The sequence below is a fragment of the Hyperolius riggenbachi genome, chromosome 1 (assembly GCF_040937935.1).
Source record: "Hyperolius riggenbachi isolate aHypRig1 chromosome 1, aHypRig1.pri, whole genome shotgun sequence".
In the NCBI taxonomy this organism is placed as follows: Eukaryota; Metazoa; Chordata; class Amphibia; order Anura; family Hyperoliidae; genus Hyperolius; species Hyperolius riggenbachi.
Window position 1 is genome coordinate 558,098,088 of NC_090646.1, and position 25,704 is coordinate 558,123,791.

At 43.2% G+C, this 25,704-nt stretch overlaps 1 protein-coding gene across 9 annotated transcripts in view; it reads right to left on the minus strand.

Moving 5' to 3' along the window:
* The window catches only part of PPIP5K2 (diphosphoinositol pentakisphosphate kinase 2), a 150,739-nt gene that overhangs the window by 24,915 nt on the left and 100,120 nt on the right, over nt 1-25,704 (minus strand). For 6 of the 9 annotated variants that reach the window (XM_068247465.1, XM_068247461.1, XM_068247460.1 and 3 more), the window contains exons 15-25: nt 25,043-25,168; nt 24,297-24,418; nt 21,204-21,386; nt 18,846-18,987; nt 18,332-18,555; nt 15,686-15,813; nt 10,484-10,598; nt 7,561-7,668; nt 7,356-7,472; nt 3,312-3,485; nt 1,887-2,060 (exon numbers count right to left, since the gene is read on the minus strand). In XM_068247465.1, coding sequence (XP_068103566.1) covers nt 1,887-2,060; nt 3,312-3,485; nt 7,356-7,472; nt 7,561-7,668; nt 10,484-10,598; nt 15,686-15,813; nt 18,332-18,555; nt 18,846-18,987; nt 21,204-21,386; nt 24,297-24,418; nt 25,043-25,168 — 1,613 coding nt within the window. The remainder of the gene's footprint in view (nt 1-1,886; nt 2,061-3,311; nt 3,486-7,355; nt 7,473-7,560; nt 7,669-10,483; nt 10,599-15,685; nt 15,814-18,331; nt 18,556-18,845; nt 18,988-21,203; nt 21,387-24,296; nt 24,419-25,042; nt 25,169-25,704) is intronic. The other 3 variants (XM_068247464.1, XM_068247462.1, XM_068247463.1) reach the window with 1 other exon arrangement.

Here is a 25,704-nt window from a genome sequence, read left to right on the forward strand (position 1 = left end):
TGTAATGACCCAGTTCCTTTCATACGCACATAATGAAAATCTCGAAGAAATTCCTAGTTATACATTTTATTAATGCTGCTAGACCACATATCTCTGTTCTTCGGAGGTGCTCTACTTCTCCCACTGATTAATTGCTAGTTTGCCTCGATCAATGTTCATTAACATAAAAGATTTAACAGCTACCAAGAAAGGTTGTGTTAAGGTCCTCAGAATTACATGGCACTAATGGATACAATACACACTGGAACACACTGGAATACACAATACTTGTATTAATTATATAATTAGCATGATGTGCCAACATGTGATTTGGAAGTGTTGCATCTGTGTTCCTTTACAAGCGTTTAAGCCCCTGTGCTGGAAAGTAACCAGAGTCACTGGGCATTAAGCCATTGTCCTAGACTGGGGATCCAAAAGTAGACCAGAGATCTCAAGAATTAGTCCAACTCTATCTCTCTCAATCCCTAGTCACAGCTCACCCCATTGAATTCAATAAACACCCAAACGCTGCAACAGATCTATCTATCTATCTATCTATCTATCTATCTATCTATCTATCTATCTATCTATCTATCTATCTCTCAGATGGTTCCATACGTGTCCAACATGCCCCCTTTTCCCCCTTTGCAATACTTAAAGCTCTTTTACATCAGGTCCTACCAGGTTCCTACTTTGAAGCCCTGGGCCCTAACCACTTCGGAAGCCTGAATCTAGTAATTCATGGACTTGCCAAACAAATAGCATTCCAGTCCCTCAAACTCCACCTGCTAGATGCTCCAGGCCACACACTTAGGACCATCAAAAGAAGTTGCCTCCACACACAACCCTAGGATAATCCTGAAACTATTAGCTGCTACAGTCAGACGAGAGAACAGTGCTTGTTTTTACCTATTAAAAGAGGCATGGTGAGTTGATAGATTTAACTGCCTTTTGTCAGGTAGGTGTGTTCATCTCAGTGTTACTAGTTGGTTACTGGACTTGCTCTGCACTCTGTAAAACACCACAAAAACGCTCTCCCTATCTGACAGAACATGACTGAATATGAATAGAATGAGACAGCATAGTTATTGTTCACTGCACATATTTACAGTTACACTGAAAGTATCCGGAGAGGGGTTGGCAGCTCATACCATCAGGTTCAGAGCTATACTCATGTTGACAACAGTCTGTAAAGCAAGTTAATTTCAGTTTTAATCATCACAAACCTGGATACATGCACTGGTTATATCCAGGAGAGATTCTTAGAATAATTGGAGTTGTAAATCACTATGATCAATCACCCTGCTGCTGCCACCAAGCAAGTTCAGTGTTATTAGCAGCTACTGCAGATTTATGGAAGAAGTGCTGTTATTTTGTCAATACATTAGGTACTTGTTAATAGGAAGACATGATTAGTACTGATTTGTACACACTGCACAGTTAATTTTAAGCCATTAAAGACATGTTCACGTTTGATTAAAAAGAAAATAAATAAAAGAATTAAGATATCTGGACCCCCATAGCATCATTATTAATTAATTTATATTGTACTGAAAGATTGCCAGATTATTCAATGCCAGAGTCTTAAAGGACAGCTAAGCCAATGATGGTTTCAATTAAATTTGTATTTAAACTTTGTAATGTCAATTAAACAGCATAACCAGAAGAATGGGATGCTGAAGGTGACACAACTATAAAGGGAAATGGTGGCCAATTGCATGAATCCCATATAGCTTTACAAGTAATAAAACTATATATAAACGCAGTATAACAAATTGTGTTGTGTAGAGCTGGCATTGGGCTCACACATAAATTTGTAATAGATTAGATGTCCTTCAACACCATTTCTGCTTTGCTTTTTGTGCTTAATAGAAAAATAATAGTTTAGTGAAGTAAAGTTTAAAAACCTGTTGCCATGAGCCAAAAATACTGGATGTGAAAGCCAATGATTTAGGGGACACAGGGGAAGAAGTGATTTGATCCCCTGATCTGCGTCTTCGACGCCCAGAACCCACAGCACCGGTGTAATGCATCCAGGTACCGATACACTCTGGGCTAGACACACTCAGGGGGCTCTCTTCCTAGAAGTGAGAAAGGGGGCAAAAACAGCAAAGCATGCAAAGTTAGAAACAAAGCCAAATGATCAGGAAAATAAAAACAAAAGAAAAATGTTTGTTTGTAGTCCAGAAAAGGATAACAAAACAAAACAACCTTTTAATCTGTGGTATGGTAAGCAGCAAACAGCTAATCCTCTACAGGCTAAACTGCTGACTATATTAGAAGCACTGATTAGAATGATTATAGGCAATACCTGAACAAAGACATGACAGGGGAAGACTAGGGAGCGGATAATAAAAAGTAGTAACATCATAAAAGTAACCCTGCTGTTTTACTCCTCTTTCAGTTACAGTTCAAGAAACAGAAACTGCCCCATTTTGTCTTCAAGTTGTTTTTACAGTGCTGCATTTGATGTATAAGAAAACATTTAAAGCAAGTCTGAAGCGAACCTAAAAAAAATAAAAAAAAAATAAAAAATAATAGAGCCTTCCCGTCCTGCTCCTGGAGATTTGAACCGCAGGCTCTTCTGCTCAAATCTAGCGCTGTGGGTGTCTCCCGAAGACTGGCAGCTCCGTACTGCGCATGTGCAGGAGTGCGTGCTCACACATGCGCAGTATGGAGCGTCCCGTTTTTTGGAGCACTCAGGCTCCCAAAGACTACCAAAGCCTCCTGCAGCAGAAGAGGGCAGTCTCCGATCCATCCAACGGGGGAGCCAGCAGTGGAATGCGGGGACCAGGAGAGGAACAGGAAGGCTCTATAGGACCCAGAGCCTTCCCTCTCCTTGGGAATCTTATTTTTTTTCCTTAAGGCTCTCTTGAAATGCTGTATACATATGTACGGAAATTTGTCGGAAGGATTACTGACCTAAGCGCGGACATCTAAGCAGAAAATGGCCTTCTGCAGAACTAAAGCCCAATCTACACAATACGATACTTTGTGTGATTCCATTATGATTCTATTTACGATCCGATTAAATCTGACATGCCCGATCGGACATGTCAGATTTAATCGGATCGTAAATAGAATCGTAGCCGAATCGCACAAAGAATTGTATTGTGTAGATGGGGCTTATGAAGGGGAAACTTATCTACTTGGTATAGTAAGTGGCAATTAGCCTTCTATATCTACAACCATTTTCCTAATACATAGAACATAAGAACACTATAAACAAGCCACATTAAAGGGAGGAGTAACTACATTGATGCGTAAAGGGACGGAGAAAGTTTACCATTGCAAGGTGTTGGTCAAACCGCCTGCTAGACTAAGGCACTTACCTCTACCGAGCCTATCTTTTTGGAACGTGGTAAAGGAGACCTCCTGTGTATGTAAATAGGATCAGACACCAAAGGTTTAAACATCACCATGGACCTATCAGGCTCATCTCTTCTGAACAAGCCAGCCTCTTCATCGCTGTCGTTGCCCAGGACATGCTTCTTTGAGCTTTCACTCTATGTTAAGTAAATGTAATATGCTTGAATAAATAAAAATAGTATACACTTGCCAGAGTCTATTTCATCATTCGCAAATGTTTAAGGTGACATTTTGTACAGGTGTCTCCCACCCAAATTTGGCTCAGAGGACAAACAGAGTGCATATACAAGGGTCATGGAATATCCAGTTACTGGAAATTATAGTTATTAACACCATGCTATTGTTCTCACTGGCAGCTGCTTTCAAAAATGTGATACATAAAATCATTTAATTACTTCACAGAACTGTGGAGTGATTCAATTCACATGTACTGCGCCGCCTCTTCACTCTCAAATCTGAGAATTGAGAGTGAAGTATTTTGTCCATTTCATTAAAGGACAACAGAAGCGAAAGCGATAAGGAGGCTGCCATAATTATTTCCTGTTAATCAATATCAGTTGCCTGGCAGCCCTGCTGGTCTATTTGGCTGCAGTAGTGTCTGAATTACATCAGGAACAATCATGCAGCTTCTCTTGTCAGATCTTACAATAAATGTCAGAAACACCTTCATATGTTTGTTCAGGGGCTATGGCTTAAAGTGTTAAGGTGCGTACACACGTCGGACTCGCCCGCAAGGAGGACGTTCTGACGACAGTTTCCGCATGTGTACAGTCTGTCGGCCGGCTGATGAGCCTGTTTTTGACCGATCCGATGAGCAGATCAGTCAAAACCAGCCTTATCAGCTAGCCAACAGACTGTACACATGCGGAAGCTGTCGTCAGAACATCCACCTCACGGGCGGGTCTAACGACAGGTAGCTTGTGTCAGTCCGACGTGTGTACGCACCTTTAGGAGGCAGAGGATCAGCAGGATAGCCAGGCAACTGGGTTTAAAAGGAAATAAATATGGCACCATCCATATCTCTCTCATACAGTTGTCCTTTTGTCCTTTGAAGCTGTGGTATAAGGCTGGTTTCACAGTGGGACGTTAAAGTCCCACGTTACAGCAGCCAGTAACGCAGCCTAACTCACAGCACTGTAAAATCAATGTGCTATTCACAGTGCACACGTTGCGTTACATAGTAACGCAGCACGTTTAAACAAAGTGCTGCATGCTGTACGCTATACTGGGCTAAGCCACGTTAGACTGTTTGCACATGCTCAGTAATGTTGGAGGAGGAGGTCTCCCCTCCTCTGTGGCCAGCCACATGGCTAATTAATATTCACTGCACTGTGGTGACTCTGTGGGACTGTAGTGTTGTCCGGATCATGAACGAATCGTTCATTTGATCCGGATCTTTTTTGTGAGTCGAATCATCCGGATCACCACAATGAACAATTCGGTTCACAGTGGATGTCTGTCCGGAAGAAACAGGAACATACAGAATGTACAGTGCAAGGAAAGTCCTGTCCTGCTAGTCATTTCACCCAGTCTGCTTCCCTAGTAAAATGATTCAAATGATTCGGTTCAAAGATCCGGATCTTTTTAATGATCCGATTCAAATGATCCAAATCCTTAAAAAGATCCGGACTTCCTATCACTAACCAGGAGCGGCTGCTTTGAGAGCTGCATAACGCGGCTCAATCTGACGTCCAACTTCAACACCACCATGCGTTGCGTTAGGGGCACGTTATGCGACCATAACGCCCCCTAAAACGCAACGTCTTGGTGGGAAAGTAGCCTAAAGCAGGTGACCGCTCAAGATCATTTATAAGAAATAATTTAGACCGTTTCTTAAAGTGACTCCGAGCAGTGCAGAAACTATGGAAAGATGCTCTCTTTCGCCTCTTTCCAATGATATATAAACCGCCGCCCTACGCCTTTTAGTTTTCGCTATTTTCGCGATTGAAATTGCAGCGCCCACGATTTCGATCGCGAAAATAGAGAAAACTAAAAGGTGTAGGGCGACGAATTAGGTGTTGTCAGAAAGAGAGTTTTAACCAGTTCACCCCAAGGGTTTTTATCCTAACGGACCAGAGCAATTTTCAGTTGTCAGTGCTCCTCCCTTTTATTCCCTAATAACTTTATTACTACTTATAACAAGAAAATGATCTATACCTCGTTTTTTTCGCCACCAATTAGGCTTTCTGTGGATAGTACATTTTGCTAAGAATTTTTTTTATTCTAAATGCGTTTTAATGAGAAAAACAGAAAAAAAAGAAAAATCATTATTTCTCAGTTTTCAACCATTATAGTTTTAAAATTAAACATTCTCCTGTGGATAAAACAAACACGTTTTATTTGCCCAGTCGTCCCGATTATTAAACAGTTTAAATTATGTCCCTATCACAATGTATGGCGACAGTATATTATTTTGAAATATAAGTGTTATTTTTCTGTTCTGTTTTTTTTTTTATTCTGGCCATAATTACAAGCCCCTATGTAATAAATTAAAATTAATTTCCCCCCATAAAATATAAATTAACAAAGCTGAGTCCCTAAGGCAACTATTTACTTATTTTTTTTTAGCTGATTTTTTTTTTTTACAAGTGTTTTTTTTTTTTGGGGGGGGGGGGGGGGGGGGGGGGGGAGGGTTGGAAGTGTAATTTTATTAAGATCTGTATGTACTTGAAAATGAATGTATTTTGTAGGTGTAATATACTTTTTGGCCACAAGATGGCGCTAGTGAACACATAGGAAATGTTCACTTTTTTTTTTTTTCTTCACTTTATTTAATTGTTACATTTCCTGTTATTGTGAATGGACGTAGCCGCTGTTCGCGGTCACGTCCATTCACTCCAGGCACTGCGATTGGGTAGAGGACCGTTCGGTCCTCTTCCCCAATCACCCAGCACGGAAGCCCGACGGTAATGGCGGCGGTAGCGGCGCACACACGGCGGTAGCAGCGGCGGGAACGCGGGACGTATTAAAACGTCATGTTGCTGTTAATAGCGGTAAGCATGACGTTTTAATACGTTAGAATGTCAGTAAATGGTTAAAATGATATCCATCTTTCCATAGTTACATTGTATTACACAGGGCGACTTTTTCCTAAAGTCAGCAGCTCCATTCTGCTGAATGGAGCTGCTGACTGAGAAAAAGGAGAAAGAGAGCTTTAAAATGATGTGTATCTTCCCATAGTTTTTGCACTGCTCGGAGTCCCTTTAAAATATATATTTCATACAATATATTTCAGTTACAATAGTCAAAATGTCTACATTTTGAATATACAAACGCCCAACATGTTTTCTTCCTAAATAATTAAAAAAAAAAAGAGAAACCTTATTCGCCATATAAGGTAATGTTAACCTTATCTGTACTGGTTATCAACTGGATAAAACAAAAAAGATCCCACAAACTAAAAAGTCAAATGACAATTACTGGTGGGCAGTATCATTTTCTGGATTGCAGCTTCAACATTCTGATACAGACACCATCACTAGTTTTATTTCATTAATTGTGTATATATAAAACGTAAAGTGGCCCTGAACTCTGAACTTCCTCTCTGCTCTAAAATATAAGAAACAGCATAATAGCCTTTACAGATAAACATTTGTTGCAACACACAGAACTCCAGAAACAAATCTGCAGTGTATCTACTTCCTGCTTTCATAGAAGCCAACTAAGGGTTAACATCCCAAATTAGCTAAGGTTGCCGAGATTCCAGCTGAGAGATCAAATTACACTTGTGATTACTAGCAACTGAGGGGGGAATTAGACAGGCTCTTCACTCTAAACACAAACAGGGTGGATTAATTTGTGTTTTCTTGTGTATGGCCACCTTTAGTTTCCAATATGTGTAGGAAGCCTATTCTGGCCTATATAAGCTTACCAGTGTGTTAACATCAACCACTGTGGAGTGGTGGAGGAGATGGAGACTGGCTGTACATACTAAACAGTTTTTGTGTACATTGTACAGGGTAAAAAGCAGTATATTTACAGAAGCATTTAATGAGAATGAAGCAAACCTCTCTGGATGCAGGTCTGTATCCAAACCCAGAAGGCAAGTTCTTGTCCTCCTCGCAACCTTTAGCACCTGGACTAAAGTGTAATTCCACATGGAAGCGCTCCTCTGATGACAGGTCCTGTGAAAAAGCATAAAAGGCAACAACAGTTCAGAATTTATTCTGCATGCAATAGCTGACAAGCTCAGCATCTAGATCCATCAGTCACCTTATTCGGGTCTTCATAGAGCATAATCACAATCTGCGTCATGTAATTCAGTTCATTTACAAAGTTCAAGTAATCCATCGCCCTCTTCCACTGCTCATCCTTTGACTCCTATGGAGCAAGACAGATGGTCAGAATTTAGTATCAGAATCAGAATCATTTATTTCGCCAAGTACAACGGGGGTTGTACCCGGAATTATTTTTGGCACATACAGGGTCGATGATGGTACGGTAACAGCAGAATCAGAAGAAAACAAAAGGTTGTTTCGGAGATATACAAGCAGACATCATGTTACAAAAATTTACACGTTGCACATTACACAACTTAAGCTAGATGGGTCCGTCTAAATGCTATGTCGAGCGGAGCTGCCTCTACACTCTGTGTGGCGCTCACTGCTCTGCAGCATAACAGACACCCCACCGCATGTCATGGAAAATGCAGGTGTGAGAGAGAAGGAGAAAGAGAAGAAAAAGAAAAGGAGCGATAGTAGACAGTGAGAAAGAAAGCAGTGGAAGGCAGGACCCCCCAAGATTGCAGCGCAACCCAGTCCATCTCAAATGTCCCACCTGGCAGGCCGCGTCGGGTCTGCAGCTGCTGTATAGATGCCTTGTAAGGTGTGCATCAATAAAACAAGGTAACTGTCATTTAATCATAGAAAAAAAAATAAATGGCAATTTATACAGATAGAGAAAATGTCTTTAAGAACTAATGCTCGTTCTGACACATTGAAAAATCTTCACCTGGTTATTACGTTTTTAAATACTCTAAAATGTAGCACATATATGACTGCAACTACACTCAAAGGACAACTATCGAAGTTAGCTAAAAATTATAAATGCCACATATTACCAGCAATTGCTAGCAAATAGCAATACAAAGGCTTTTTCCCATATTTTCATTTGTGTGAAGAAAAAATGACAGAGAAGAGTCACTGTGGGCATTACTAAGGAGGACTGTGCCCAGGACATCCAGCATACAGTCCTCACTAGCAGTAAAACTGAGTAAAATGAGTTCAGAATGATAGAAAGGAGAAATATAGCTTCAAATGTGAGTAAATAATCATCACCTGCAGCTCTGTATGTGTGCCTGTCTGTGTGTGTCTCTCTCTCTGTCACGCCATCTAAAGTAGACAGTTTACAGCCAGGGAGAAGTGTAAACCTAGCTACATATTACAGCTCTGCCTCTCCTACACCCCAGCGCCCCCCCCCCCCCCCAATATGCCGTTAGATTAAGCCGGGTAAGCTGCTCTAAGCTTTCTATAGAAATGTGAGTTTTACAGAATAACTGGTTTCTTTGAAATTTGTTCTTTAAGTATGCAACGGACACCACAACATAGAAGGCATACAGCTGATACTAGCTACAATGTTTGATGACCACTAATAAGATCACATGATCAGTTAGAACAAATCCAAAGGTCCCAATCAACAATCCTTTTCCGTGGTAAAATATATGAAAGGCTTGCTTAAGGTGCCCATTTTTCCCATTTATTCGACAAAACGATCGAATGAAAGTCGAAAATCTTTTTTTAAATTAAGAAAAACAAACGATTACCTCTTTGTTTTTTTTTATATAGAAATCCGATCAGACATGTTGGAAAAAAACTTTATATTCAATATTTTTGTATTTTTTTTTTTTTTTTAGGATTTTCTGACAAATCGAACGTTTGTATATGGCACCTCAAAAACAAATGTGTTTTTTTTTCCTCGATCTAACATAATAATTTAACAAAGTTATCTAATAAAAAAAATTAAAAAAAAAAAGAAAAAAATTGTACCATGTATGGGCAACCGTTACAGTGATAGATCCATACGCTATAGGCTTGTCTGCTTATCCTACATGCAACAATAGTGTAAATCTTTTCACCATATTATAAATAAAACTGCACACAGTAGTTCCTAAATTTAGTGTTCATACAAAGCGCAAGACCATATCAAATTGTCTAGAATGCTTTACAACCCCTCCATTGCTCACCCCTTTCTATAGTTATAACTTGGTCACAATATACACAAAGCCTGACCAGCAGCAGTGTGTGGTACTGCTGCAAAGTTTATTCTGAGAAAACTCCTCAGCCATCACTATTAAGCTCATCTAAGCCCAACCACGCTGCACCTAGGACTCAGAAAAACGATTTGATTTTGTAAGTTTAACTCCACTTTAAAACATTGTTACTATTAGCAGAGAGTAGATTGCAAAAAAGGAAAAAATAAATAAAAGAACACACATTGACAAGTAAAGCAGCAAAAAGTTATAACAGTACTCTTACATCAGCAGCGGCTAATTAAAACAGCGATGTACTGGAAAGGACTTTAGGGAGGACAAGTTTGGACCGTGTTAAAGAGACTCTAACATCAGAAACATCCCCTGGGGGGTACTCACCTCGGGTGGGGGAAGCCTTCGGATTCTAATGAGGCTTCCCACGCCGTCCTCTGTCCCACGGGGGTCTCGCTGCAGCCCTCCGAACAGCCGGCGACAGACCCGACTGTAAATTCAATATTTACCTTTGCTGGCTCCAGCAGGGGCGCTGTGGCTGCTCTCGGCTCCGAAGTAGACGGAAATACCTGATCTCAGTCGGGTCCGCTCTACTGCGCAGGCGCCGGAAACTTGCGCCTACACAGTAGAGCAAACCCGACGGCGATCGCGTATTTCCGCCTACTTCGGAGTCGACAGCCGTCAGAGCGCCTGCGCAGGAGCCGGGAAGGTAAATAATGACATCATTTTGCACGGAGGGCTGCAGCGAGACCCCTGAGGGACAGAGGACGGCGTGGGAAGCCTCATTAGGATCCGGAGGCTTCCCCCACCCGAGGTGAGTACCCCCCAGGGGACGTTTTGACGTTACAGATCCTCTTTAAAGTCTATATCGCAGAAGGTCCCCAAGCAGCACGTGGACATACATTAGCAATATGAATAGAAAAACATCCAACTTACATCACAGAGTGACCCAAATCGAAGAATGGATAGCAATGAATGGACGTGACTTTCACTGGTAAAATAGAGGCGTGTGCGCACATGGCGTTCTGGAGACATCACACCCCGAGAATACCTGCAATAGAAATGGAGCCCTCTTCACCGGTTTCTGATGGATTTTTAACCTAAACATTGACACCTTAAACAGGCGACACCCATGCTAACTTAGAAATAAAAAACACATATGTAAGTAGATAAATACTACTTCTACTTACATAACAGATGTATTGTGCTATCCACGTAATGATTCCTGTGAATTTTATAAAGGAAAAGCAGAAAATACTATTCTAGGCAGTGGCCATCTTGCCAAGCTAATGCTGACATCACATCCTCCCTGACTCTCGTTTTCCCCCCTCCCTTCTCTTGCTCATTGTGTATGCATTAGCTGCCCTCCTCCCAGAGTCTACAGACACTCCCACTGAGGTGTATACTAGGAACTGCTCTGTCTTATCCTCCAATCAGAGTCACCTCTGCCTTGCTTGTAAACACAAGTGATCAGAGGGTGTTTCTGATAAGTAGCTAGGCAGGGAAGTAAATGGAAGAGGAGGAATATATTATAAATAAAAAGAACTCCCAGCATTCAACTCTTTGGCACTGTTTGGCACTAGAGCCAGTGCTCGTATAGTATGTGATAACTCCAAACCATAACTGCAGAAAAAGTTTTGCAAGTTTTGAATGCAGGATTGGCATCTTTATCACTTAATACACTCAGACCAGTTGCTGTTGAAATTTGAATTTCATGGTGATAGCACCGCTTTAAAGTAAACCAGAGCCCATATAATACAAAGAATCGATACTTACCCGGGGCTTCCTCCAGCCCCATAAGCACGTCTGAGTCCCTCGCCGTCCTCCCGTAGTCTGCCATTCAGCTGCAATAAGCCTGGTAATTGGCTCATTCGCATCAGTCGGTGCATTCTGCGCATGCACATTAAGTGACTGTTCTGTCAACCGTCTGCCTCTTATCCTTTCAGCCATAGACCCTAAACAATCATGCAGATCAGGTTCTCTGAGTGGATTGAGACACTATTGCAGCCAGGAAGATCAACAGGACTGCCAGGCAACTGGTATTGTTTAAAAGGAAATAAACATGGCAACCTTCCTTGCCTCTCACTTCAGGTGTACTTTAAGATCACATACTTGCTTTCGAATGGTCAGAAGAAGAAAAAAAATGGAACAATTTATATACCGTACTACATTTTGTTTTGCTAGACAGTGACTTATTTCTAGGCTGTACTTGCTGAAGTTATATTTTGAGTTTAATGTACCCAATGTGTAGTACCCTTCTGTCACCATGTCAGGATAGGTTACTGGTTGTCAGCAGGGCTGTGGAGTTGGAGTTGGAGTCAGGGCAATTTTGGGTGCCTGGAGTCGGGAAAAAATGCACCGACTCCTAATGAATTTAAACTGTAATTAAAATAGAAAATATGATAAAACGTTTCTCAGATAACAGTCATCATAAATAAGTTATACATACAGTAATAGCTGTGCTTAGTCCACAAAAATGAAATAAACCAATCAAAATTAGTTACTTGTGCTGCTTCAATAAAGCAGTCCCCGTATTTTTAAGGTCAGATATACATATCTGATTGTGACTGTATATATGATGTGTACACAGGAATCTCATATATGTTATGGCCAAAACCAGAAATTGGCCAATTCTAGAATTGGCCGGCCGTTTCTAGAACTGGCCGATTTGACGTCGGCCAAAGTCCAAAATGCTGGGAATTTCTGACATTGGCCGGCCAGTTCTAGAAATGGCCAAAGTCAGTCAGCCAAAGTCCAAAACGCACAAATCCCAGAACATCCCGGGTCCTGTCCAGCACCATGAATGGCACTCGGAACTTCCTCTCTGCTACAGATACAGCATAATAATCTTTTTAAAGAAAAGCATTTCATAATTCTCAGCTGATACAAATCCTGCAATACATCTGCAGTGTGCCTACATCCTGCTTTCATGGGAGCAGACATATTGTTAACATCCTGTGCTGCTCTGCTGTGGCAGTCAGGTGACACATTAGAGATCAAATTACAATGGTGATTAGTCACAGATAAGGGTGAATTAGACAGGCTAAACTCTCTAAATACATACAGTGTGCATTTTGCTATGGTTTCCTTCTGTCCAGTGCAAGAGTTTAGACAGACATATTTAACATCCTGTGCTTTCAAACTAGCTGCTCTGCCGCGGTAGTCAGGTGACACAGGTGAGATCAAATTACAATGGTTATTAGTCACAGATGAGGGAGAGCAGGCAGGCTAAACGCTCTGGATACATACGGGGTGCAATTTGTAAGAGTTTCCTTCAGTCCTGTGAAAAAGTTAAGGTCCACTTTAAATTAGGTGCCTGCTCCGATGCACTGCTCGGGAGGAGGAGAAGATAGAATGCAGAAGGCTGAGAAGGAAGGTGGCTGGGAGAAGATGCATAGAAGACAGAAAGCGGAGAAAGAAGGATGCAGGGAGAAGATGGATAGAAGACGGAAGGCAGCGGGGGAATCGGCTGCAGCCGGCAGCATACAAGCCAGCCCCGGGTCCATACAGGAGAGGAAGAAAGCAGCTGCAGCCGGCAGCCTACAAGCCAGCCCCGGGTCCATACAGGAGAGGAAGAAAGCAGCTGCAGCCGGCAGCATGAAAGGAAGCCCTGAGTCCTCACTTGCAGAAGAGGGGGCAGACTAGGGGGGAGAAAAAAAAAAAAAAGCGGCAGCAGCAGTAGGGACAAATGAAAAGGAGGTAATTTGCGGTGGGGAACGGCACTTCGGGACTTGGCCGGCCACATCTAGCCAGAATGCGTTCTGGCCGGCCAAAGTCCGCAAAAAGTCGCCGTTTTGCACACTGGCCGGATCAGCCGGCCACTTTGCATTCTGACCGGCCAGAACCCGAAGTGGCCAGACTTCGGGTTCTGGCCGTAACATATATACTAAATAACATCTATGCTTAAGTATAAAGCCTGATGTGTAGCCGTGTCACTAATAGAGATGGTCAATGAGATGGAAATCATTCTGCGTTGATTCTGATTTATGCAAATGTATGCACTCTTTTTTGCTCATAAAATCAAATAATTTGATATGTTAAAGGGGAACTAAAGTAAGAGGTATACGGAGGCTGCCATATTTATTTCCTTTTTATCAATACCAGTTGCCTGGCAGCCCTGCTGGTCTATTTCTCTGCAGTAGTATATGAATAACACCAGAAACAAGCATGCAGCTAGTCTTGTCAGATCTGACTTTAAAGTCTGAAACACCTGATCTGCTGCATGCTTGTTCAGGGGCTATGGCTAATAGTATTAGAGGCAGAGGATCAGCAGGGCTGCCAGGCAACTGGTATTGCTTAAAAGGAAATAAACATGGCAGCCTCCATATACCTCTCTCTCTTCAGTTCCCCTTTTAAATTTGGTTTGGTGACTACGAATTAAATGGTACCTGAGAAGGATGAAAAGAAAAATTTTATACATACCCGGGGCATCTTCCAGCCCCCTTCAGGCTAATCAGTCCCTCGCTGTCCACCTCCACCACCTAGATCTTCTGCTATGAGTCCTGGTAATTCAGCCAGTCAGCGCAGTACGGCCGCATGCCGCTTCCACAGCCAGGAGTATTCTGCACCTGTGCAATAGTGCTGCGCAGGTGTAATACGCTCCCGGCGGCGGAGTGTGTGCATGCGCACTACGCCAGACTGGCTCAAGTACCTGGACTCATAGCAGAAGATCCAGGTGGCGGAGGACAGCGAGGGACTGATTAGCCTGAAGGGGGCTGGAGGAAACCCCAGGTATGTATAAAACTTGAATTTCATCTGTCTCAGGTTTACTTTGTTACACAGTAGTACTATACTCTACATATGCACTCCCCACAGAGCTGCAGGGAATCCACTGAGAATGTTGTGCACATTGAACAGAGAGGTGTTGTCTGTCACCCATAAACCTGGTTCAGTTTGTGCATGAAGAATGTGTAATAGAGGAAGAATCTCCTTATTCCCCTGCAGAGTACCTGCACATCACTCTTACATGTACCCACAGTTACATTGCCTAGGGCCTGATAGAGCTTCTTTGTTCCGGTCTGTACCTTTTACAAGTACTCTTACCAAGGACTAGTTTTAGTCTATGAATAAAGGGAATAAATATGGCAGTCTCCATATCCTTCTCACTGCAGTTGCCTTTTAAAATTCCCAAGCGTTGGCAGTTAAGAGACGAATTTCATGTTACATACTTTCAATCAACAAGATTGTAATATGCAAATTAGAGGAGTCGGAGTCGAGGAGTCGGAGGAATCCTAAACTGAGGATCGGAGGATTTTTGTACCGACTCCACAGCCCTGGTTGTCAGAACATTGCCATGTCTAGCACCTGTCACCAAGTCAAAACAATGTATCGGGGTAGAATGCATGGCTGTCACCAAGTAAATACTTTTGCTGTAACAATGTCACAACAGGTTACTAGTTCTAAGCAGCTGCGTCTGTAAGGGCTCTTTCACATAAGAGCTTGCGTTGGAGAACGCTCAAAGCATGCGTTTTGTTGTATCCCTTTTAATGCGTTTTGATATGCGTTGCACTGCAGTGAGTGTGCGTTTTTAATCCGTTTTCAATCCGGTACTGCACATAGAAAAACGCAGGTAATTTTTTTTTCTTTTAGTTTTCAACTTTCTACATTGTTCCTCTGTTGCATTCTGGGACTGATTGCCTGCGTTAACGGATTGAAAACGCGCATAGTGTGCGTTTTACATTGACTAACATTGTAACGCATAAAGCTAGCGTTGGCTGAAAAACTGCGCCTGGGTGCAGTGTAACGCAACGCACAAAAAGGCTGCGTTATATGTGAAAGCTAAAATGAAAGTCTATGGACTTTCATTTCACCTTGGGTAACGCAAACTTTACCCTTTGCGTTGAAACGCAGAAAATCTGCCCTAATGTGAAAGAGCCCTAAGACCTCATGCAGAACATTTTTCCCGCTGTGTCTGGCATCTGCCACTATCACCTTTGCCATATCGCCTTCCTTTGCATTAGTCTGCGTCTAATGTTTGATCTACAAACCCTTTAGCTAGCTGTTACTTTCATTGACAAGAGAATGCAGGACTGTTTAGCACACAAGTCACAGGCTGAAAGCAAAAGTCCATCACTTGTAATTATAGGCTGTCACAGCTCCCACTTGTCTGTAAGGCAATAAAGGAATAAAGCTTCTTACAGTGGGTGAAGTTTATTTACGGTGTCGTCATCCTGCGTTCTCTGCAGATCCGAGCGAATCTTTCTGACCAGAGGTGTACAGTAACCTTTCGCAATCTCCAGCTTTTCTGCTTTGGATATACCATATTCCTGCAACAACATAAAACAAGTAAAACTAATAGTTGTCCCACGTTCTCTTGGTCAGAGTGATAGCGTACCAAGGATTAGAGGGTTCACAAGGAATTAACATATATTGTAGGAAATGTGTGACTATCTTGTTCACTGACAAAATTATAATTTTCCATTAGTACATTTCCCCCTGAGCCTGTCCATCAAGTTGCTCCTGCCATGTCCCCTCTCCATCCTCGCCAGGGCCTCTGTACCCTGTGACCTTGAGGGATCTAGTCCTGTGTATGCACCTTAAAGAGGAACTCCATCCTAAACAAACATACTGTCATTAAAAAGTTACAATAGTTATGCTAATTAAAATAGATTGGTAATATAATCTCTTACCCACACTGTTTTAGAACAGGCAAATGTTTGATTTCATGATGGCAGCCTTCTTTTTGGTTGAAAGGAGGTGACAGGGAACATGAGACACAGTTCCAACTGTCCTGTGTGCTGATCACCCCTCCCAGTTGCTAGGCGACGTGAACAACAACATAGGAAATCCCATCATTCTCTGCACAGCATCAGGGAAAAAAAGTAAGGGCTTTTTTCTTTGATGGGTGGAGCTTAGCTAAAAATGCAGCTAAAAATTATGCTTTGGTAAGAAAACCAAAGTTCTGATGCTGTGAAACTGTTAAAAAAAACACCAAGCCTTCAGTTCTGCTGAGTAGATTTTTAGTCCGGAGGTTCTCTTTAACCGCCGTGCACCTCTTGATACTGCTCCAAATTTTGGTATGAATCTTAACAGATACTGATCGTTACGGCACTTTTAGCATTGTACAGCCAGACACTGTATGAAGCTAAATGGCCATCATGAGCCGCTCACTCCTTCACTCTCCAGCCCTCCGATGACTGCTTGACTAAAGAATAGCTCTCCCTGGCCCATTTACTTTTTCAATCTGGCCGGCCAATGCAGGGCTGGATATGTGGCTGCCGTGTCCTCTTCCCTCCCTCTTTATGCAAAGTTGCAACTATGGGGATTTTAGATTTGCATGCATGTGTTTCCTTTAGAGGTAGAATCTAACATGCCTTAGATTCAAGAGCATGAGATGTTTGCCTGCTTGCTGACTGGTGTGGGTAGCGTAGGGACCCTTTTGACTGGAGGGAACTTCAACATTGGTGAAAGTATTTAGTACAAAATGCTTGTGCATGCAATTTTAAAAGTGAATAACTTCCCTCAGCACCTCCTTCCCCTGTAAATCATGGGCCCTCAACAGGATGAGCATAGCTTTCCTTTGCTGCTGCGGCCATCTAGAGTGGGGGAAGGGGCTACTTAATACTTGGGGTACACCAGGCTACCTACATGGGGGGGGGGGGGGGGAGAAGAGTATCACTTGCTACCTGAACTAGGTGCCGACTTAAGACTGGGGACACGTTTGGCTTCCAGTACTGTGGAGGAGGTGGGCATATCAGCAACCTATACTGGTCTGGCCCCTCTGTCAAATGTAACCCTTAAGCGGCCAATTTAGAGGCTCAAGTGCTCGAGGCCGATTTATTTTAGCACTTTTTTTTCTTATTTGTTACATTTCCCTGCTTCTCATTAGTACAGCTGTAATGTGTATTTATGACCACTTTACACTAGGAGGCAGTGTGAGACAATAACTATGGACTTCTGCTTTCATTTTCTATATTTTCTGCTAGTAGAAAGATCAAAGCATTTCAAGAATTGACAGCAAAACGAGTTATGCCAACTTAAGTCAAAAGCAGTGCACTTATCTCAAACAAGGTAACTATTGAAGTTGCTAAAGGGTTAAGAACTCTTTGTGGCCCATGAGAAAGTTTGGTGTGTGGGTGTGTGTGTACGTGTGTGTGTACGTGTGTGTACGAGTGTACGTGTGTGTACGAGTGTACGTGTGTGTACGAGTGTACGTGTGTGTACGAGTGTGTGTGTGTACGAGTGTGTGTGTACGAGTGTGTGTGTGTGTGCGCGAGTGTGTGTGTGTGTGTGCGAGTGTGTGTGTGTGTACGAGTGTGTGTGTACGTGTGTGTGTGTACGTGTGTGTGTACGTGTGTGTGTGTACGTGTGTGTGTGTACGTGTGTGTGTGTACGTGTGTGTGTGTGTGTGTGTGTGTGTACGTGTGTGTGTGTGTACGTGTGTGTGTGTGTGTACGTGTGTGTGTGTGTATGTGTGTGTGTGTGTGTACGTGTGTGTGTGTGTGTACGTGTGTGTGTGTACGTGTGTGTGTGTGTGTACGTGTGTGTGTGTGTGTGTACGTGTGTGTGTGTGTGTGTGTGTACGTGTGTACGTGTGTGTGTACGTGTACGTGTACGTGTGTACGTGTGTTTTTCAAGCTAAACACACACTAGAAATTAGGCATGATTGATAATTCCCCATAATCAAGGTAATCTGGGTTATATCATGATATACCCAGCTCAGGTAACATGCTTCAGTCTCTTATAATCCATGCTACCTTATCCAGGAAGATATAACTGACACTTCAGTCTAATTACACTGTACTCAAATCTCCTCTCATCTGTAGTCCCACAAGACAGCGTTACCTGTGGAATAACAATATCAGCTAGTGCTTTGGATATTCTATACAAGTCCATTGTGTTCTCCAGTTTTAGGCAGCCATTGTGTTGCACATCGTATTTAATGCAGTCATAAATGTCCGGAATCTTGCTGATGTCATATCTTCCATTCTTTGTTTTGAAGTCCTTCTCCAGCTTGCACCAGCGTCTCAGCATAAGCTCCAGGCTCTCGCTGTGGTACAGCTGGATATCTGGAGGCACAACACAGCAATATGTTACAAGTCCTTCATTTCCAATGAAAGCTAATCATTATAGACTGCATTCATTTCTGGCAAATATCAGCTGGCACTGTAACTGTAAAAACCCTGATGAATGTGTAAGTGCCCGTGTCCCATTACTGTGATGGATGCATTATAACTGGAAACCAAGCAGATGGATGTAGTAAAGCTGTTCCTAATTACAAATAAAAAGCACATTTACTGGAAAACATATGGCAGGTTTAACCTTTTGTAGAAATGGAACATGCGTGAAATGATGTTACCTGCAAATTTCGGGTCATCCATTTTCTGTCGTATTTGGGATGTCAAGCTTTGGATCAACGCATACACTTTATCACAAGTCCTAACCGGATTCTTTATAATTTGCATGGACTTAATCTGGGATATGCTTCCAGTGGGAGTCAGCTAAAAGGACAGTGAAAACAGAATGTGTGAGAAGGATGGAAGGCAGTGAGAGAGTCCTGTAGGTACCAAACTAATTCCTACGCTCTACAGAAAATCACACAGACTTCTGAATATAAGCTCTATGTGTTCATGCAATAGTTGGTCTCTTGCCTCATGGTTGACCCTTCTCTAGTCTCTCTCAGTTATTTTCTCTTCTTCCTTCTCTCTATCCTTTAATCTACGGGGTTAGGTGGGGAGTGTCTTAGTTGACACCCTCCCCTTTCTACAGGGTGGTATTATGCTTAATTAGGTTCTGACATGATAAGTTCGGTTCTCAAATAGGCACTGCAAAAGTTATTGTGAAACCCGGGGTAATAATTAGTTCATAATATATTAGCAGACGCTGGATAATTGCTTTTTCTGATCACAATATGCTTTACGGATATTTAAAATCACAAACACTGGTCCGCATGACAGCCGAATTGCGTCCAACCGAAGCCTACCACCTGAATGCTAATTTATGTAATTCTTGCTAGATTTGGTACAGCAGGCAAAGGGTGTATGACAGTACACCTGATTGGCTGACTGGCGTCTGCTGGCCAGATAGAGGCAGGACATTGCTCTAGCTGGAAGTTAGCAATTGTGTTTGTTGCAGTTGGCATTCACTTTATGGATATTTGCCTGAAGTGCCTTTACGGTTATGTATCCTTTTTATATGTACACTGGTTCTATATGTACAATTGCTCAACCTGTTCTAATAAAACTTTAAATATAAAAAAGAAAATCACACAATTTTCTGACCACGCCCAATACAACTTCGGGCAGGACATTCTGTGTTCTGAAACTCAGCCTCTCTTTGCTCTAAAAGATTTATATCAGAAAAAAAATTGTAGCAGAACAGCATTCAAACAGTTATACACAGCACTTTGTTCTGTAGTGGAAAGCTCCTTAAAGAGACTCTGAAGCCTCCCTAAAATCATCTTTATTTTAAAAACCTCTTAAGCATGATTGCAGCACCTAAAATGCTGCATCACCTCGGCTGAAAACTCACTTAATCACCCCATACTCCCTGGGGCACATCGCGGGGAGCGCTTCCGTGAAGAGGCAGAGCTTTGGGCTGTAGCTCTGCTTCTACACGCATCCATCTGCGCTGATCGCCTCCTCTCCCCGACCCTCTCAGTCTTCTTTCACTGAGAGGGGCAGGGGAGAGGTGGCGATCAGAATCGATTGACGAGCATGAAGGAAGAACTACAGCCCAAAGCTCTGCCTCCCCAGGCAGCAAAATCCCGACCAGGAAAGTCGTGGATTTTTGCCCCGGGAGTTAGGGGTGATTAATTGAGTTTTCAGCCGAGGTGATGCGGCGTTTTAGGTGCTGCAATCATGCTTACGAGGTTTTAAAAATAAAAACATGATTTTAGGGAGGCTTCAGAGTCTCTTTAAGCATATGATGTGCATCCGAAAATGAGATAACATTATAGTTTGTTTACATTCCTCTGTTGCTACAATTAGTTACAGCCAGTCACATGCTAAAAATGGAACTGTACTAAGCTGACAAGAAGAGATGACAACATTTCACTAGATAGCTGCTGTATTTATATACTCAGATCTATGAATAAAATGCAATGCCAGTTTTCAGAGCAGATAAACTGTAATTTGGGACCTTGTAATTTGTAAACAGGCAATATTACTTGTGCACAAAACCAAATATGGTAACTGTATGGGTGCTAAAAGTATTTTTTTTTAAAGGTTATGTCAGAGTTTTATTCCACTTTATAGTGCAGTTGCTACAGTCTCACCTTGTCACATCGCTACAGCAATGCCACCCTCTCCCCCAATACTGGTGTCAAGGTGCCTGGCTGTGACAACCATGCGGAGGAGGGGTGAACGGTGAGTGCCTGTTGGCCATCATAGTACAAGAAGGTTGTAAAATTGACCCATCATTGTTAAATTAAAATGTATAATGTGTGCGTGTCCAAAGGCTGAGCCACCGGACCTGGCTGAAAGCTCCAAGAGCAACATTATGGCTAGAGCTTTAGGGTATCTTGGTGAGCAGAAGTGAAGGTTTAGGGGTAAAAGGGATCTCCTTTAAGTAGGGGGAAAAAACATTCAATCCTGCAGATGGGCTTTAGGGTTGGCTAACTATCAGACTAAAAACATGACAAGACAAATTATATAAACCAGATTTGTGTGAATTTGGTGGTCTTCAAAATGTTGTCTTCTGTTTCTCAGTGTCTTACCTTTTCATAGTCCTCAGAACTAAAGTCCCGATCCCGTTGGAGTATCTCATGAAGCCGTGCCTTCACCCGATGCTGGCAACTACTCAGCGAGTCACTGTCACTATCCAGGAGCCCGTTCATGTTGGCACTCTTCACCATCTGAACAAGTATTGGGGTCAGTTCCCCTTCCAGAGCCAGCAGGCCCTAGCAATGAAAATGCAAGCATTACAGCAAGTACCAGAACAGTCTCTGCTTCCACTATGGCAACCTGTACAGCACTAGAGAAGATATTGGCTCTATATAAATCATCAGCTTCTCCCATTTATTTTCTAACCTGCCATAACAACCAGGGAAGCAAAATATAAAACAGTTATCAACAGTTGTAGCAGAACAGTCAATGGGAAAGAAAGCAAAAAGGAAATGCAAAATCTTAAAGGGAACCTGAAGTGAGAGGGATATCGAAGCTGCCATATTTATTTCCTTTTAAAGAGAACCCGAGGTGGGTTTGAAGAATATTATCTGCATACAGAGGCTGGATCTGCCTATACAGCCCAGCCTCTGTTGCTATCCCAAACCCCCCTAAGGTCCCTCTGCACTCTGCGATCCCTCATAAATCACAGCCGCGCTGCTGACAAACAGCTTGTCAGAGCTGGCTGTGTTTATCTCTATAGTGTCAGTCTGCTGCTCTCCCCGCCTCCTGCAGAACTTCAGTCCCTGCCTGCATCCCTTCCCTCCCTGCTGATTGGAGGGAAGGGACGAGGGCAGGGACCGGAGCTATGCAGGAGGCGGGGGAGCAGCTGAGACTGACACTACAGATGTAAACACAGCCTCACAGCACGGCTGTGATTTATGAGGGTTTGCAGAGTGCAGGGGGACCTTAGTGGGGTTTGGGATACCAACAGAGGCTGGGCTGTATAGGCAGATTCAGCCTCTGTATGCAGATAACATTCTTTAAACACACCTCGGGTTCTCTTTAAGCAATACAAGTCACAGTTATAAAACACATAAAAAATAATTTTGGCTCTTTCCGGTTAAAATGAAAGCACATATCAAAATAATATTTTGTGTCCACCCAGGGGATTGCTATTTAAGAATTAAGCCTTTATTTAGCACAAGTACAATAGTAATAAACAATTCCGCCCTAAAAACAATTAAAATGAAGGACCTGCGGAGCGCTCCTCACTCATACAGCCTAGCAAGCCGCACTCATCCCATCCACACTGGTACCGGTACCAATCCGACGTAACTCAGAGCGGGGAGACAGAGGCAGCCAGGCTGTAGCAGAAGCCCATTCCTCCAGCCTAGCAAGGACTCTCAAGCACAGGTACAGTCACTTCACCTTGCTCAGTCGGTCCGGCCAGTATCTCACCAGTCCCAAACGATTCCGGTCCTGTTCCCCGGATTTCCGTACAAGCAGGGTGTTCACCTGTTCACCTCTCTACCCAGCCACGCGTCCGCAGCGGGGAGTGGTGGCGTGCTGATCCAATAGCGGGGGTCCTTCCAGCTTCTGCTACAGCCTGGCTGCCTCTGTCTCCCCGCTCTGAGTTACGTCGGATTGGTACCGGTACCAGTGTGGATGGGATGAGTGCAGCTTGCTAGGCTGTATGAGTGAGGAGCGCTCCGCAGGTCCTTCATTTTAATTGTTTTTAGGGCGGAATTGTTTATTACTATTGTACTTGTGCTAAATAAAGGCTTAATTCTTAAATATCAATCCCCTGGGTGGACACAAAATATTATTTTGATATATGTCTATAACGTCATTGTGACCACCCCTATTGAATGGATAGTGTGGGAAATTAAAGCAAAGGGTGAGATAGACAGTGAATTTAATTGCATGGATAAAATGAAAGCACAAGCCATATTTTATCACAAGCTGAGCACCTAGTAGGCCGTTACGTCCAGCGTGCACATCTGTAGGGATCAGATGCATTGCTAGGCAACAGCAGATTGCTACAGGCGGCAATCATTAAATGTGTATGAACAGATATAGGTATTTCAGGGGTTAACACGGGGTTAATAGGTTAAGCTGGGGTTAAAAAAAAGAAAATAAATAAATAGTGACAGGACTCAAAATTTATTTTTTTAATCCCTAGTTATTGTTTTTTCCGTTTTTTAACTTGCATAACTTATTTTTTTGCCTAACTTTATTATAAGATTGTTGCCATTTTCTAGCAGTAATCATTTACTTTTACACAAGACAGTGCATGAACACATGTAGGAGCACATGCAGGCAGTGGCTTTTAATGGGGGAGTCCTAAAACATCCACCTTCCTCACACTTCAGGTTCCCTTTCAATGAATTACATCCTGTAAACCAGGGGTCCCAAACCTGTGGACCGCGGCCCACAGTTGGTCCGTGGGACGTTTGCAGTTGGGCCGCGGGACAGTCCTCTTGCCCCCCCCGGCCGCTGCTTTAGCCGGCGGCCGCTAAATCTATATTCCCCTCTCATGTCCGTGTAACTGATTCACAGCAGCGCACAACGCGGCTGTTGTGAGGAGGAGGCAGGAGAGCGGTTCCCATAGTAACATACACATCGCCGCTACAGGAAGCCGCTCTCTCCTCTATACTACCCATACTAGGGCGCTATACTAGCTATACTGGGCACTATACTAGCTATACTGGGCACTATACTAGCCATACTGGGGAAACTATGCTAGTTATGTCGCCGCACCCCCCCCCCCCCCCCGTAGCCCACTGCGCACAACACTGTCCACTGCGCAACTATACTAGCTGTACTGGCCACTATACTAGATACACTATATACCATGCTAGCCATACTGGGGTAACTATACTAGGGCAACTATGCTAGCTATGCTGCCGCTCCAACCCCCCTCCCCCCCCCCCCCCCCCCCCGGTGACGCGATGCGCACGACACTGTCCACCTGGACACGCGCACGACACTGTCCACCAGGATGCGCGCACTCCGACCCTACACCACACACACCTCCTCCTTATCCCCCCCGCGGAGAAACATTTAGTCAGAAAGTGATCCCCGCGCCGGAAAAGGTTGGGGACCCCTGCTGTAAATGATTCTATAGTTCTCTATAGAATCATTTACAGCAGAGGGGGAAAAAAAAAAAGGTACAAAGCAATTTTAAAGAAATGGAAATATACTTTAGCAAAAGCTGCAGCAGTCATCTGGACTCTCCCTTCATCTGATGCATAGATCTTCAGGTCATGACGATAGGTACTGTGTAACCGAAGCAGTCCACACCCTGGAAACCCAGCATAGTCTCCTGAGAAAGAAGATCAATAATTATGCAATACATTACTTTATAAAGCCCTACTACATGGCTTACCTCGTCAGTCTATGGAGGCTCAGACCTCCAGAACCAGATTACTGCACTGCAGTCCGAAGCAGGCAGGGAGAGGAGATACCCAATCCCAACACCTTAAGGCCTCTTTCACATGGGAGGCTGAACTCTTCCCGACAGCCAGCCACTGAGTGTCTTCTAGCTGCAATTCCATGCAGCCGAATGGCAGAGTTTGTAACCCCACCTGAACATGCTCAGATGTGACTACATAGAGGGGGTTTTCTTTCCACCACCCATGCCGAGCACTAGCAAGTGCCTGACCGGTGCACAGGAGCAGCAGACAGGCTGTGAATTTACCATCTTCAGCATCCCGTGTGAAAGAGGCCTAAGTAAAAGGGCCTGGCAATGGCAAGAATTGCAGATCTATGTTGAATTAGTCAGCACTAGACCTGTTGTCACCTTTACATACATGGAGTTAATGCAGATCTTCAAAATATGTAGTAAATATATTTGTATGAAGAGCAGGAAATTTTTCACTCACCTACTGCGTCACCAAATGTTTCTAAATAAAATGTATCAAGCTTGTGCTGAAGATGTACAGTATACCTTGTCCTCCAGGATACATGCAGCGAAATGCCCTCCCGAGCTCCTCTGCCTGGACTCGCCCCGCAGGAGTCAGTTCACCTCCCCACTTAAGGACTAGAAGCAGTGATGGCTCATCTCTGCGACAGTCTGAAAAATAAACAACCTATTACAGAGAACTGCTCAGAGTACTGTATAATAGAATTAGGTTTATGAAATATCCAAACTACAATACACTTTGTTTCAAGTTGATTTAACCGGTTCAGCCCCACAATGTCGAAAACCTCATGCATCCGAGCAACATTCACCTCCCATTCATTTATGGGATTTATGGAAAAGAGAGGCCAGGAGTCTGTAGACCTGACTCCAAAACCTAACCAGGCGTGGACATGACCACCAAATATGTAACATATCTCCAATTACTCTACAGCCCCTAAAGCAGAATGGATTGGCCGATGGAAAGATTTTAGCTATTCTAGCAGGGACTAGATACCATCTAGTTAGGACTTTGTAAGCTGCTTCAACCGAGTGGAGATTATTTGAGCAGCTGGAGACCCTACCCCATATGTTGATCCAGTCTTCCCTATCTCTAGTTTTTGAAAGGTCACTTTCCCATCTGTTTACATAGGCATGCTGTAATGGTGGGTCAGGGCGAGTGAGAAATGAGTAAATTGTGGATATTAATC